Source organism: Chelonoidis abingdonii, chromosome 5 (genome assembly GCF_003597395.2).
Source record: "Chelonoidis abingdonii isolate Lonesome George chromosome 5, CheloAbing_2.0, whole genome shotgun sequence".
Taxonomy (NCBI): Eukaryota; Metazoa; Chordata; order Testudines; family Testudinidae; genus Chelonoidis; species Chelonoidis abingdonii.
In genome coordinates this window covers 13,000,748-13,016,000 of record NC_133773.1, presented here as the reverse complement: position 1 = coordinate 13,016,000, position 15,253 = coordinate 13,000,748, and the positions used below count along the sequence as shown (strand labels likewise).

Sequence of the window (15,253 nt, the reverse complement as noted above, 5' to 3'; positions counted from 1 at the left end):
AGAGTTCAAAGTGATGGGAACCATCTAAGTACCTAGAGAGATCCTGTACACGAGACTCACTCATTGTCTAAAACGCCTATTGTATCACAGAGCTGCAGGGTGAAGTATTCCACTCTGCATTCTCCAGATCTCCTGCAAGTCAGAATAGCAAGGAGGGTTATTTTCAGCAGGTTGGGGTGTGTGTGAAGGGAAGGGGGGAAGAAATGTTGTATTCACCAATGACTGGTTGGTGCTTTTGTCCTGGTTGGTTAGAGTCTTCCCATTTATATTCTGTGTAAAGAAATGTCTGTGGTAATGGGACACACAGATTTGGTATCTGGTCCAACAGTTTCTCTTGGGAGTGAATTTAGCTCTGTCCCATTTCAGGTGCATGTTATACAGGGTGCCATTTATATGTGATCATACAGTTCAGACATCCTGAAATATAAATATGGCCAAATGGTAACTAAATGAGTGAGAAGGGGCCTTAATGAACATGTGTTCAAGAGAGCATTAAATATCAAGGCCAGATAGGAATGATTTAGAATTGTCAAAAGTGTTACAAAGTAGGAGTAATAGGATGAAACCAGGAAAACCTCTGAGTGGACAATTTATACTAAGGAGACTTACTGAACCCAGAGTAGAGTCAGAGAGTCTCCTTAGCGAAGTGGTGAGATCCCATTGTGTGGGGCAGTCAAAGTGGACATAAGAACAGCCATACTAGGTCAGACCAAAGGCCCATCTAGCCCAGTATCCTGTCCTTTGACGTGGCCAATGCCAGGTGCCCCAGAGGGAATGAACAGGTAATCATCAAGTGATCCATCCCCTGTTGCCCATTCCTAGCCTCTGGCAAACAGAGGCTAGGGACACCATCCCTGCCCATCCTGGCTCATAGCCATTGATGGACCTATTCTCCATGAATTTATCTAGTTCTTTGTTGAACCCTGTTATAGTCTTGGCCTTCACAACACCCTCTGGCAAGGAGTTTCAGAGGTTGAATGTGCGTTGTGTGAAAAAATATTTCCTTGTTTGTTTTAAACCTGATGCCTATTAATTTTATTTGGTGACCCCTAGTTCTTGTGTTATGAGGAGTAAACACTTCCTTATTTACTTTCTCCATACTAGTTATGATTTTATAGACCTCAATCATATCTCCCCTTAGGCATCTCATTTCCAAGCTGAAAAGTCCCAGTCTTATTAATCTGTCCTTATATGGCAGCCATTCCATACCCCGAAAAATTTGTGGTGCCCTTTTCTGAACCTTTTCTAATTCCACTGTACCTTTTTTGAGACAGGGTGACCACATCTGCACACAGTATTCAAGATGTGGGTGTATCCTGGATTTATAGAGCGGCAATGTATTTTCTGTCTTACCTCTCTCCCTTTCTTAATGATTCCCAACATTCTGTTCACTTTTTTGACAGCAGCTGCACACTGAATGGATGTTTTCAGAGAACTATCCACAATGACTTCAAGATCTTTCTTGAGTGGTAACAGCCAATTTAGACCCCATCATTTTATATGTTTAGTTGGGATTATGTTTTCTAATGTGCATTACTTTGCATTTATCAATCTTATTATTTATCTAGCAATTATGGATCAGAAATTGGTGAATATAATGGCAGGAATAATCGAACACTAGCAAATGGCCAGATCTGCCTTTTATTTCTCTGTTTTCAGTGTTGTTATAGCAGTGTTGGTCTGGTGATATGAGCAAGACAAGGTACATGGGACCATATGCTGTTGGCGGAAGGGGACAAGCTTTCAAGCTTCACAGAGCTGCTCTTCAGGTCTAGGGAACGTAACCAGAGTGTCTCAGCTTGTGATGTTCTGTACCGCGGGGGGAAAACTTGCACCCCTATGATTGTGTAGTATCCAATGCAAAGTTTGCCATATCGGGTGTCTTTGGAAAGCTCAAGATGCACTGACCATTGTTGTTATGGTAAAGTTATAGTAACATAATAGGTTGTAATTTCACATATATATGAGGCTGAAAATGTGTCCTCATGGCTTAACGCAAGCAGAGGCAAAAACTCTCCAAGAGCAAAGGGGTAGTTCACACCTCATCATGGCACGTATGGGACAAACCCAGCCCAGCCTCACAGGAATAAAAGACACTGGCCTAGGCAACAACAAAGGATCTGTTGGACTCTCAAGTGAGGCAGGGGACTGGATTTAATAACCTCTCAAGGTCCCCTTCCGGTCCTTGAATCTAGGGGAAAAAAACCTCTTCCTTTGGGCAGTTTGGGACTGCTCACCTGACTCTGAAGGAAGGGGCGGCAAAGCCAAGAGGGAAGAAAGAACACGATAAAAGGGAGACACATTTGCCGTGCTCTCTCTTACCATCTCTATCTACAGACATCACCTCAAGTGATTGAAGCACTGATCAAAGTGGAGAGCCTGGCAACCAGCCAGCCTGAGGTGAGATGCATCTAAGTTTGTAAGGGCACTGAAAGTGTTAAGATCAGCTTAGAATGTGTTTTGCTTTTATTTCATTTGACCAAATCAGACTTGTTGTGCTTAGATTTTAAGTGATTGTAAGTCAAACTTTTAGAGTTAATAAATTTGTTTGTTTATTCTACCTGGAGCAGTGCATTTGGTTTGAAGTGTGTCAGAGCCTCCCCTTGGGATAACAAGTCTGGTATATATCAATTTCTTTGTTAAATTGATGAACTCATATAAGCATGCAGCAGCCAGTGGGCATAACTGGATGCTGCAAGACTGAGGTTCCTAGGATTATATCTGGGACCGGAGATATTGGCTAGTGTCATTCGATTGCACAATCTAAGGAGCAGCTTACATGCCAGAGGCTGTGTGCGAACAGCCCAGGAGCGGGGGTTCTCACAGTAGTGCAGGGTAAGGCTTCTCCCAGAGTCAAGGATTGGACTGACCTAGCAGATCACCAGTCCAGATAACAGAGGGGAATGTCACACCGCTAAATAAAAGTTAGGAGAGAGTAAGCAGAAGGGATTAACGCATGCTGTAGGAGACCACTTAAAAAGAAGTAGGCAAATAAGGGTTAGCAAGCGGTGGGCTGTTTTACAAATTGTTGTGATGACCCATAATACAGTGTCTTTAAGTCCATGGTTTTTAGTGTCTAGCAGAGTTATGAATTTAAGCTCCCACGCTTATCTGTTGAAGGTGTTGTGCAGGTTTCCTTTGGGAACAAGGACTGGGAGGTCGGATATGGAGCTATTGCTTGGTGACGTGTTCACTCAGGCGTGATGTGTTTTTGTCTTTTTTCTGTGACTGTTCATTTGAGAGCATAATGATTGTCTGGTTTCACTCACACAGTTGTTGTGGAAGCATTTGATGCACTGGATGAGGTACACCACCTGTTGAGATAGGCATGTGCAGGGCCCATGGATTTTTTTGGGGGGAAGGGGGTGGGTATATTGATCATCATAGCAGTGGAGACATGTCTGCAGGTTTTGCATCCATTGTTCAGGCAGGGTCTGATGCTGCTTGGAGTTGATGGGTCCTGGTCTGAGGGGAGCTGGCTTCTAATGCTGAGCTTGGCAAGGGTGGAGGAACTGTCTGAAGCTCAGACAAGTTGGTTTGGGAAAGAGTGCTTTCAGAATGTGGTCCTCATCAATTATGGGTTGTCCAGATCATGGGAACAGCTGCTTCATGGGCCAAAGAAGAATAGAATAAAAATAGGCAAATGTGCTAATTTATCATTGAAAAACTCTGTGGTGAAGTACCCATAAATGCCATAATCAGCTTCAAAATAAAGTACCACCTAAAAGAAAATTGCTATAGACAACTGAATAGTTTAAAGCAGTCCTGAGGCTCCTCTAATGTACACAATAGACAGGAGCCTCCCTCAGGATCAGGGGGAGGGCAGCAGTGATTCCTTTACACGTGTTCTGTCACTTGGTCATTGCTTTCTTTGTACTTTCATCACAGAAATGTAGGGCTGGAAGAGACCTTGAGCGTTCACCTAGTCTATCACCTGGTGCTGAGGCAGGCCCAAGTATGCTCTGTTTGTCTAATTTAGGCTGTAAACTATTCAAGGCAAAGTCTGGTGTTTCATTACTTCTCTGAAAAGAACCACGAGGAGTTAGTAGCAGTAGTAGTCTATAGGATGACTTTCCTGGCATGCCTCTGAGAGACATCCCCAGCGTGCAGGGAAATGGTCAGAAATATTGCTGGAAACAACTGTGCATAAACAGAGTTATAGCAAATGTGGCTGTGCTCTTAGAGCAGCTCAGTCATAATCTCAAAGCTCTCAAGTACATTCTTATTTCCCAAGGCGGTTCACTTTATTGCTTGGCATCCTGTTCATGGCTTTGCTTCACCTTATGGCGCCACTCACTCCTTTCTTGGAGGATTCCTGCTATGGGGCATGGAGAGAAGTGAGGGGTTTGTTATAATGGGAAAGCTGTGACTTCAAGTAAAGCATCCATTTGAAAAAGAGGAAATCTGCCCAGGTGGTTGCTCAGTGCCTCATAAGCACTCATGAATTCTCTCCTCCCAACACCCCTGTGAGATAGGAAAGTATTATCCCTTTCACCTATGGGGAACTGAGGCACAGGGTAGGTAAGTAAGTGACTTGGCCAAAGTCACACATCAGGTCTGTGGCAGAGCCAGGAACACAACCGAGGTCTCTTGAGCCGCAGCCCAGTGCTCTATCCACTGGACCAACCTTTCTACCCCAAACATCTTTGGATTTTCCTACAAAACAGAAAACTTCTCTGACTACAGTTCATTTGCCAAGAAAAGTGTTCAGTCACCATGTTTGATCACATTCCAGATGAACTGCATCATGTAGTGGGTGGTGTCAAATACAAATGGACACTACTTAGACAGAGACTATTGCTTTATTTTCTATGTAGAGGGGAAGGGGAAATCAGTCCCAAATGAGAGACCGAAAGGTGCTAGACTCCTGTCTCATATGTTCAGAGAAAGTTTTATGGGATCCAAAAACCTTAAAGCCCATAATATTCTCTTGCAGCACTGCAAGCATTATAGCATCACCAAGAATTAAATAGCAAAACCAGCCAGCAGAATCCCTTCAGACAATCTGGGCTGTGCGATAGTCAAAGGTTGATGCAGTTCTGCTGTGCTTAATGAGATGTGACTTTTCTTAAACTCAGGGACTCACAAACAAAGATTCCTTTTCCAAACTGGAGTGCAGAAAAAGTATCTATTTGCTTTCAACCAATCACCCTTGAGAAAGCTCTTATCTTGATAACATAATATTCCTTTGGATGGAGCTTCTTGTCCTTTGACATCCAGACAGCACAGCTAAGGAAGGAGCATCATGTCCCTGCAGGCTGATGTTTTTACACACGCGTTTTCTGATAAAGCCTGTCTGTCCCCTAAATTACAGATCGATCCTGCAGGCTGATGAAAAGGGTGTGAAAAGCCAAAGCATTCAGGTCTCAATGTTCACTCTGAATCCCTGCAGAATGGCTTTGGCATAGTGTGGAGAAATGTACGCAGTGCTCACCGACAGGAGCAAACCTATATGTGAGTGAGCTACCTGGAGTTTGGCATTGGAGAGCAGAGGCGGGAAGGAGGGCAGGGCCGAAGATAGCAAGAGAGGATGTAGGTGTTTCATAGCAACCCAGTGAATGGAAATGGTGTGTGTAGGCAAGCTGACATTCTGCCTGCCCTGCAGAGTGAGTTCCTCTGATAAAGTTTCTCCCATCCTGCAAGGCAGGGGGGATTTTAAGTCTCCTGGGACCATGTTAGGCAGAGGATTCTTGCCATGTCACCTGCCTGCAATAGCCACGCCCTTCAGTTTAATGGATAGTAACAAAGCACCAAGTTCAGCAGCGGTACAAATGTCTTACCATTGCTCTCAAGTTCGGGAAAATGGAGTCTTAAATTAATTAGCATATCTGGCATGATCACTCACAGAAGTGTAAACCCAGTGTGACTCCACTGAAGTCAGCAGAGTCACACCGGAGTTATCCTGGTGCAAGTGAAATCAGTGCTCTTTGCCTCAGCAGCTGTTCTTCTGCCTAGTTCTGTATTTTCACAGCCTGATGAAGACATGGATTTTTATCAACAGTTGGTGCCTTTACAATAATGCTAGTTAGTCCAATAAACCCACTTGGTTCTGACACCACACTTCTTCACCTTAATACTCTCTGATCATAGCTTTTCACATGGAACTTATAGCTTTTGTTCTTTTCACTATGATTCAAGGGGCCAATTCATATGAAACCCTGTGATCCTAGAGAAAGGCTTCTTAGGAAAATATATGAAATGTGATTTCTTTGGAAAAAAGAGGACTTTGCATCCTTGTATAGCTTCACAGCTACCTAAGACTGGACATGCTCTAGGTAGCTTTAAAATCCTAAAGTGAAAGGATTCTTCCTAAATTAGCCCTAGATGGTGCCCCCGTACCTTCCTAGGGAACCACTTAAGCTTTAGGGCACTCTGCTTACATAACCAGAGGGGAGCACGTGGTCTAGGGGTTTAGTTTCATGAAGTTCTCTCCACTACTCTTCAAGGGCCAAAAGCTAATATATATCTATTCTATGGAAAACTGCCTGCTGTCTTGCTGGAACTGTGACAATTTGAGAAGATAATGTATGGTAATGCCTTGAGGTTGCAAGAGACATCTTCTTTTTAATTGGAAAATTATAAATCATAACATGACAATTCCCAGCTATCACTCAGTTGCAGTCTCCACAATTGGAAAAATATTACAATTTACCACCCTTGTTATTGCTAATTGCAGGTAATTTATCCTAGCAACTTGAATGCTGGACTTTGATTAATCAGGCTTTTTAACATTCAAGTGAGGTATTTAATGGCTGTGAATCCTTTTAAAATAAATCCTTGTTTATGCAATTGTAAATTCATTACTCTGCAGGATTTGAATTCCAATTTGATGCTTAGTTCAGACTTAATTGCATTGGCTTAAAACCATCAGTATCATATTTAAGAAATATCATTTGTGGCTAAATACAGTAGCAAATGGCTTTTCCAGGTGATTATATGCCAAAATGAATAATAAATACATAAATCCAATGGTTTTAAGACCAAACCAGTGCTAGTATACACCTAATACACCGTCTAAGAGACATGGCCTCTTGATAGTTGCCTTTTTCTGATTTGTGCTTTTGGTAATTATAACCCAAATATTCCCCAGTAGAGCTAGTAAAATCAGGTGCAGATCAGTAAAGACTCTTACCATCTTTAATATATTCACAAAAGAAACTTAATGGAATTGTCAGCTGATCTCATTGCTTACGTGCAGTCCTGCAACAGCCAGGAGCTGTCTCCTGAGCTTTGGTATGCAGTTCAAGACTTTCACATCGGACCATGTTATACCAAACATGGCTTGAGTTGTGTCTGCATTGCAGCCTATCTGTCTCAGAAGCTTGGCTGCGTCCACACCTCTCATGCTGCCTAACCAGGTTTGTTTCAGTGCATCCTGCAGAAACTCAGGCAACTGTCTGATAGTGCTCAGCGGCGGAGCATATGGAATGCTCGTGGCACACCAGGTAATCTCTCTTTGGGGAAAAACTACATGTTAAATGAAATGCTGATTAGATGCCACACTGATGTTGAACTCTGGACTTTAGAAGTGAACATAGTTGCGAAGGATCATCAGAATTTTGCAGGATCCTATTGGAATGGCATAATTTTAGGAAATTATAGGACTTTTTTCCCATAGTTCATCAATCTAACAGCAAAGGCTGAACTAGAAATCTTTACCTCTGCAGTACCTCAGGGTGCATAACAGCAGTAACTATTTAAAGTTTACATCTAATGCATTTATGTTATGTTAAAGCCTCCACTATATTACCTGAATACCTGTATTATTCATCACTGTCACTAATGAATGTACCCTCACAGCATTATTGTAAGGCAGGGAAGTATTATCCACATTTTAAAGGTGAAGAAGTGAGCAGCACAGAGAATTCACAATTGCAGTTGTAAATCTTTACCTGTCAACTGAGAGAGTTAAAGATTATAACATCTAAAAAGCCTCTGATCATAACATTTAAAGTAAAAAAAAAAAAGTGTCAGAAGGTTGAAACGCACAAATGTACCTAATAAAAATGTTTTTGGGGTCCAGGCACTGTTCCCTGATCCAGTGCCTGAGTGGTGCAAACTTAGAAGCTCTACCTGGCTAGCTGAGAATTGTTCTGGCAGGCGATGGGTGGAGTAAGTTTAGAGGGTATATCACAGGGGTAAGGGTGGTACATTGGTGCTTTCCACAAATTCTCAGCTGGTATATGGCCTAGCCTACTAGTTCCCAAACTTTAACAACCCATGAACCCCTTCCTAAAAATGAATATTTCCAGGGATTTAAGTTTAAATCTCCTTTGTGATGCTAACAACCAACAAACCACAGAATGAGATGATTCACTCACCTGTCACTGAAGCAAAACAGAAAATGAGTTAGTATCCAATTACTGAGGCACCTTAAGGCTGCTATATGGGGCTCGGGCTGCCAGCCCCAACTGCCCGGCCCTGCGCTTCGTGGAGCTCGGGCTGCCAGGCCACTCTGCTACCTCCCAGGCCTGGGGTCCTCTGGCCATTAGGAAAATTTATCTGGTGACCCCCCCAGTAACATTGTGCAACCCCCAGTTTGGGAACCACTGGCTATGGCTATGGTGCAAGCAAAAAAAGAGAGGTCATGTCAGCAAATCTCAGAGCCCAGGTCAACTGGCTCATGGGACTCAGGCTAAAAATATCAGTGTAGATGTTTGGTGTCAGGCTGGCGTCTGGGCTCTGAAACCCAGCAAGGGTGGGTGGATAGGTTTTCAGCCTGTCAGCCTGAGCCCACACTATTTCTAGCTCTGTAGAACAAGCCCAACTCGGTTGATCTAGGTTCTGAGACATGCTGCAGTGGGTCTTTTTTGGCAGTGCAGCTGTACCCTTAGAGACCACACGGGCTACTATAAAACTAGGCTCCTCTAACTTGCATAGGGGCTGGTACCTGTTTGCCTATAGAGTCAGGGAGCCACACGCAGCCTCGTTCCCTCCTCTGATGAGCGGATCTTTGGTCTGGAGAGGATCTGGCCCGACATCTTTTGTGACTGCTGCTTGTTATCCCCAGGCCTGCTGTCTAGTTTAAGGTGGCCGGCTGTGTTTTTGAATAGATTTAAATAAGTTCAAATTTGTATTTTACAAGAAGAGAAGGAGCTTGACGAGGAAGTAAATCTGCCTCCACTTTGTGGAGAGGAAGCTTAAGCCAAAAACCAAACCACAGTACACAGTGGCATGTTAAAGTTTTTATTGCTAGGTGCTCCCCAATACAACAAACAGTATCAGTAGTGTACACTTTAATGAAAGAGAAATTAGCTTGGTAGAAAAGAAAGCAAAAAGGTACAAGGAGTATCTACATCCGTATTGTATGTACGTGAAAGAGAGAGAGAGAGAGAATTTGACTTCTGGGGAATTCCAGGGAAGCAAATCCATATCCTATTGGTCTGTTTGAGGCTCAGGGATTGTCTGTACACAATCTATATAATGCTAATTTCTTTAGACCTTCAAAAGCCTTGCACAAAAGTAGCAGCAATTCTTTAGAGGCATCAAGTCAATACTTCAGTGGATTAGATTACAAACATCATAATGCAAGACAAGCATGATCCTATTCTCTTTTGAGGGTTAATTTACCTACATTCTAGCTGACATTAGGGTCTCCTGAAAGAGATTTGCATTCTAACATCATCTCAGCAATCCTGCAAAATTACTACACACATTTCTTAGTCTGTTTCTAAAATGTGATCCATGGAGTCCTAATATATTTCACTGTGGTTTTTAGTGCTACAAATTCACTGTTTAATAAAACAGTTTGCTCAGACAGGACAAAAACTGCACATCAAACTTTAGTAAACTATTTAAAAACCTAAAGATGTTTGTAATTGACAATGGCTTTTCTTAAAGATTTTTTTTTTAAAAAAGAAATCAGACCAACAATTCATCTACAGTAGTTTAGTTAACTTCAATTTCTGTTCTATGCATATGATATAGCATGTACATGTATCTAATTACATCTCTCTTATCTTGGCTATTAGTGTAAATATTTCATACATAAAATACTATCAAGAATTCAACTTTTAATAAATATCTTTAGTTCTCAATCCTATATACAAGTACTTTACAGCACACAGGGAGAGCATGACTGGATGAACTGAGAAAGATGGTTATTGACATAAATTACTAGCAATTATTGCAGTCAGATGCATTGTGGTTGTTGAGATTTAAAGGTGAACCATGCTGAAAAATAACTCTTGCCTTTAAGTCAATGCTTTAATTAGGAAAAACAACCATTTTAAATCTTGCCACAGCTACTTCTTATTAGTACCTACTCTAACTCTGTGATGCTCTTTCAGCTTCAGAAGCTAACAGCTCATCCAGAAAACACAACTCACATTTGTCTTGTGAACAATACAGTACTTAAAACACATACACAGTTACTTTTCTCACTTACTACACTAGTCTGTCCCTCTTAGGCAAAAGGAGAATTCAGAGAAGGCACTGCTAGTTCTAGACCTAAGCAATGCCTGCTAAGTAGAGGGCGTTAGCATTGATTTCACTGGCACATTTTGTCAGTTTCTTCTACCTGTGATTAAAATTGTTATGCTGCTGAACAGATTTTTTAATTGGTAGTGATGAGTAGGTTTGGACCGGTAAGATGGCAATCTCTTCTCTCCCCCTGCCCCACCCCCCAAAAAAAGCATCACATTGTTCATATTAAAAATAAAGATCTTCCTAAGGTCAGTAGCTGTAATCTATATTAAAATGGAGCTCCTCTTTTTATTAAAATGCTGCTTTGAAAATCAACTCCCGGAATGTAAGGAAGGCAGTACTCAATGGCAGGCACCTAGTAAATGTCCAGAAATGTAACATAGGTAAACAATTGTTTGACAGCACAAAACTCTTAAAAATAATACTGATTTTCTGCAATATACAGTATATACACAACAGCTGAAAATTTGCCCATACAATATTTGTTTATATAGATAAATTAGCAATATAAGTCTTATGGATTCTGTTGCTCCACGCAAAAATATTTTGTAAAAGTGTAAACTTTTGGTACCGCTTCTGGTGGTGGTGTTTCCCCCCACCCCCTACATGTGATCTTTTAAAAAATAAAAACAAACGATTAGCTGATGTGCAAAATAGGCTCTGGCCACTTTTCCTATACTAGAGAATGACCATCACACTCGGCAACTTTCTTTCATTGATGTGAATATTCTTTGGTGCTTTCCTCCTCCCTTGCATTCAAGCTAACCACATAATGAAGTGTAGGAGGATGGCAGCAACTAGAAAGTGAACCAGCACTTTGTTTTTTATTTACAACTAAAATGATCTGTAGAGAGTTCTGCTTCTGGAAAGCAGCATGCACCATGGTGTCCTGAACAAAAGATTTCTGTTACTATCCTCCTTTTTGCATTCACTTTTATCTTTCCACTGTGGATGATCTCAAAGCATGTCTCTTCAACATGCTTCTCATTTTTCCTTGAGGTTCTAGCTGGAGAAAGAGCACCTGCAGAAGTGTTAACAACTGCTACCCATGGGAACAATGTCTACCAAGGCTGATGCATTATGGGGACAAATTGGCAATCTTGGTAGATGACTGATATGGCATTGCAATCAGCCTAGAAGTCTGACTTCCTGCTTGGTAAGCTCTCCTCTGGGGTAGCTCAGCACCTTTGGACTTACTATTTGATGTAGAAACAAGTACATCTATGTCATCTTCCATAGGCATCCTGCCTACAGAACGTCTGTCCTCATCAGCGACCTCTGCGTGCTGAGGTACTAAAGATGTCGGCATCGCCAAGGCCTTAGGTAGGTCACTAGGATGGAACATCACTTCCTCTTTGGTTTCAGCAGCTTCAGTAAGGTAAGGTGGCAGGAGGGTGCTGCTGCGCTTGCTACAAGACTCACAACACAGCTTGTTATAGCCAGGGATGGAGCAATAGCGTGCGAGCACTTCCATTTGACAGAATATTGACTTGTCTCCCAGGCAGGGCTCGTCTGCAAAACAAGCACAATATTGACTGTAAACCTGGGGAAAGCATGCAAGGCAGCATTTTGAAAAGTGACTGATGACCGGGGGCCCAATCTGAGATGCTGGAAGGGGACCCGATTCTCGGAAAGTGTTCAACACCTGCCCTCTGACAATCAGGCCCTTTAAACTAAGGGTCTCTAGTTGGGTACCCACAAACTGAGGTGCCAAAATCATAAGACATCTTTGTTGGCTCCCTTGTGCAGGAAACAAATCTCTCTGCATATAGAAAAGTATGACCCACGCTTTGGGAAGGCCAGATACAGTACATGCAGAATACGCTATTGCCACACCATAGCAGATGCAGTCCTACACATTATCATAATTAGACTTGAAATGACCCCTTCTGGTTTTGCCCTCTGTCAACAAGGCTGGGCCCAGAATGGACTTTCTCTTGAAGGAAAGGAAATCCCAGGTAGTATCTCTGAAAGATTATTTTCATGAGTTCTTTAAAAAAAAAAAAAAAAAAAAAATTGGGAGGTAAAAAAACCCTGTTTTTTGATTCGTCAGTGACTAAACATAACGGATAACCCAAGCAATCTTTTACCAAACATCACGCATTAAGTTTCCTCTAGGGTTTGTGGAGGGAATGTATGTCCTGGGGACGGATCAGTCAGATGCCAGTTTCCTTTGACGCTGCCATGAGATATTAGCTGAACAGATTATTGCTTAAAAGATGACGGCTGTAGATACACTGGACAAAAATTGCATGAGGTTGAAATTAGTGAGAGCTCATTTCTGTTGCTGTTATTTGAGAATACCAGTTAGCCCTGACCTGGAACTTGCTGCGCTTTGTTAGCTTTGAGTGTGAGATACCAACTGAAATTCAAAAACGTTAAGACGTAATTCGCATATTACAGACCTGGGACTAATCCTGAGAGGTACTAAATGTTATGCAGTTGGCATAATCAACATAATCAAGGTGTGACGTTATAGCATATTAAACTGGACCATATAGAACATGGTGTTGCAACCAAAGTCTGTAGTGCACCAAATCTTATGTAAGGGGTCTGTAAGGTGTTTAAGACAGTTTACGGTTTACTGGTTATGATTAATGCTGTCTGTATGTCTATATCATTTTTGAAGTTGAAGTTATAATATGGTGTATTACTGCTAGTATTTCAAACCTGTGCTCTGTTACTGGGAAAGAGCCAGACAAGCTGGTGTTAGCTCATGCTTAAGCTGTTGATGGCCCATTAAAGGACATCAACTACACAACTGGACCATTGAGAGGAGCGATATGCCTTGTGACTCAGCAGGGTGTGCAGGAACTGGGCCATGTAGTGCAACTCCATTTTGCTGTAACTTCCACAGAGGAACAAAGAGTGTTCTTACCTGGAAAAGCCGTATAAATGGCGGAGAGGTCTCATTTTCATCTTGTCTTTAATTCTGCTTCTTACCTCTGGAGGACTTGCTACAATCTGAAGCTCTGCACAAAGGAAATGACATGACCCATTCCCAGAAGGGAATGTCATTCAGAGACTTGATCTTGAACCTGCGTTTCATTCCATTACGCTACAAGCCTATGAACCAAGAACTTTGCCATTACTGTATGTAATTGATTTTATTTAGCCAATTCTAGCTTTCATCTCTTTTTTTTCTTTTATGAATAAACCTTTAGATTTTAGATTCTAAAGGATTGGCTACAGTGTGATTTGTGGGTAAGATCTGATGTGTATATTGACCTGGGTCTGGGGCTTGGTCCTTTGAGAGAATCTTTTTCTTTTACTGGGGTGTTGGTTTTTATAACCATTCATCCCCAGGATGTGTGGAACTGGTGGTAATACTGGGAGACTGGAGTGTCTAAGGAAATTGCTTGTGTGACTTGAGGTTAGCCAGTGGAGTGACACCGAAGTCATTTTTGTCTGGCTGATTTGGTTTGCCTTAGAGGTGGAAAAACCCCAGCCTTGGGCTGTGACTACCCTGTTTGAGCAATTGGTTCTGATTTGGCACTCTCAGTTGGGTCCCGCTAGAACCACATCGTCACACAAGGTACAAGCAGTTCAGTAATTCTGTTAAGCTGAGCCAAAAGATGAACATTAATTAACCTTTTAAAATTTTGTCCTGTCTCGGGGCAGGAGCCAAATTCTTCCTTGGCTTATGCCTCTGGCAAATCTCTGTGAACATAAGAGACAGGTAGCAGGGCAGAATTTGGATCTAGGAATTTGAAATTAATAGTACTCGTTGGGGAGCTCAAAAATCCTATATTAGTCTAATGTTGGTAGTTTCTACTGTACTGAATTTATATATAACTACTCAGAATTTCATAGGCATTGATCACATTAATATTTAGCTTACATGTAGGTGTGCTGTGAAATTCCAGCCTTTTTACCATGTTGATATTATAAAATGTAGTCCTCTGTAGCCAGAAAAATGATTTGAATTACACACCGCTGAATAGGCACTGAAAGTCACACTCCTGCATTGAGAATTACAGACCCTCAGTGTCCACTGGCTTTAATGGAACACCAGAGAGGCTGGGTGCAGCTCACTGTCATAGCAGGGTCACTGAGTCTGAGCCTGCAGTGTGCTAAGCATCCTCAGTTCCCATTGACTTCACAATGAGGGCACTCAGCAGGAAGAGTCCAACACCTTGCAGGACTGGATCACCTTAGGCTGAGAATTTACAAACTTACTATTGTTCACTCTTGTGATATATTTTAATGGGGAGGCTAATGAGTTGCTTGGTGCCCTAAACTACGATTCCAGTGTTTTGAGAGTTACCGGCACACGGTGTACGTTAACAGTTTATTTGAAATGATAGCAACAGATTTTATTTAAATAGCAGAAGGCATAATTATAAGCTGGAGAGGTGACAAAACTAAAAACCAAACTATCAAAAAGGCATGTTTTAGCTTTTGGTCTGACAGTCAGTTAGTATTTATGTAGTTGGCATTTTAATAAGCAACAGATGGGGTGTACAATCACTACTTAAATTAGCTGGCTCCACTGTGATATTTTTTCATGAGCCTGTGGATGTTACCTCAGGTTAATAGGGTGCTGAACAGCCATCTTTAAATTCAAAATGCAAACTCTGGGCCAGATCCTCAGTTGGCTTGTAAATTAGTTTAGTTCCATTGACTCCAGTACTGCTCCACCAACACTTGCAACAGCCGAGGAGCCAGCTTATACAAAGTCATGCCATTGACAAATGGTGCCAATATCAGCATTTTCATTATTCACTAGGCCCAATCCTGACATCCTTCCTTATAAAAACTTCCTTGCTTCCAGGCAAACCTACTGTTAAATCTGCAATGCTGGCAATGAACAAGAACCCTGTCTGTG

At 41.9% G+C, this 15,253-nt stretch overlaps 1 protein-coding gene across 1 annotated transcript in view; it reads right to left on the bottom strand.

Moving 5' to 3' along the window:
• Positions 1-10,618: 10,618 nt before the first annotated feature.
• The window catches only part of ADAMTS3 (ADAM metallopeptidase with thrombospondin type 1 motif 3), a 212,538-nt gene continuing 207,903 nt past the window's right edge, over positions 10,619-15,253 (bottom strand). Inside the window, exon 22 of the mRNA XM_075066075.1 lies at positions 10,619-11,937. Coding sequence (XP_074922176.1) covers positions 11,504-11,937 — 434 coding nt within the window. The 3' untranslated portion in view covers positions 10,619-11,503. The remainder of the gene's footprint in view (positions 11,938-15,253) is intronic.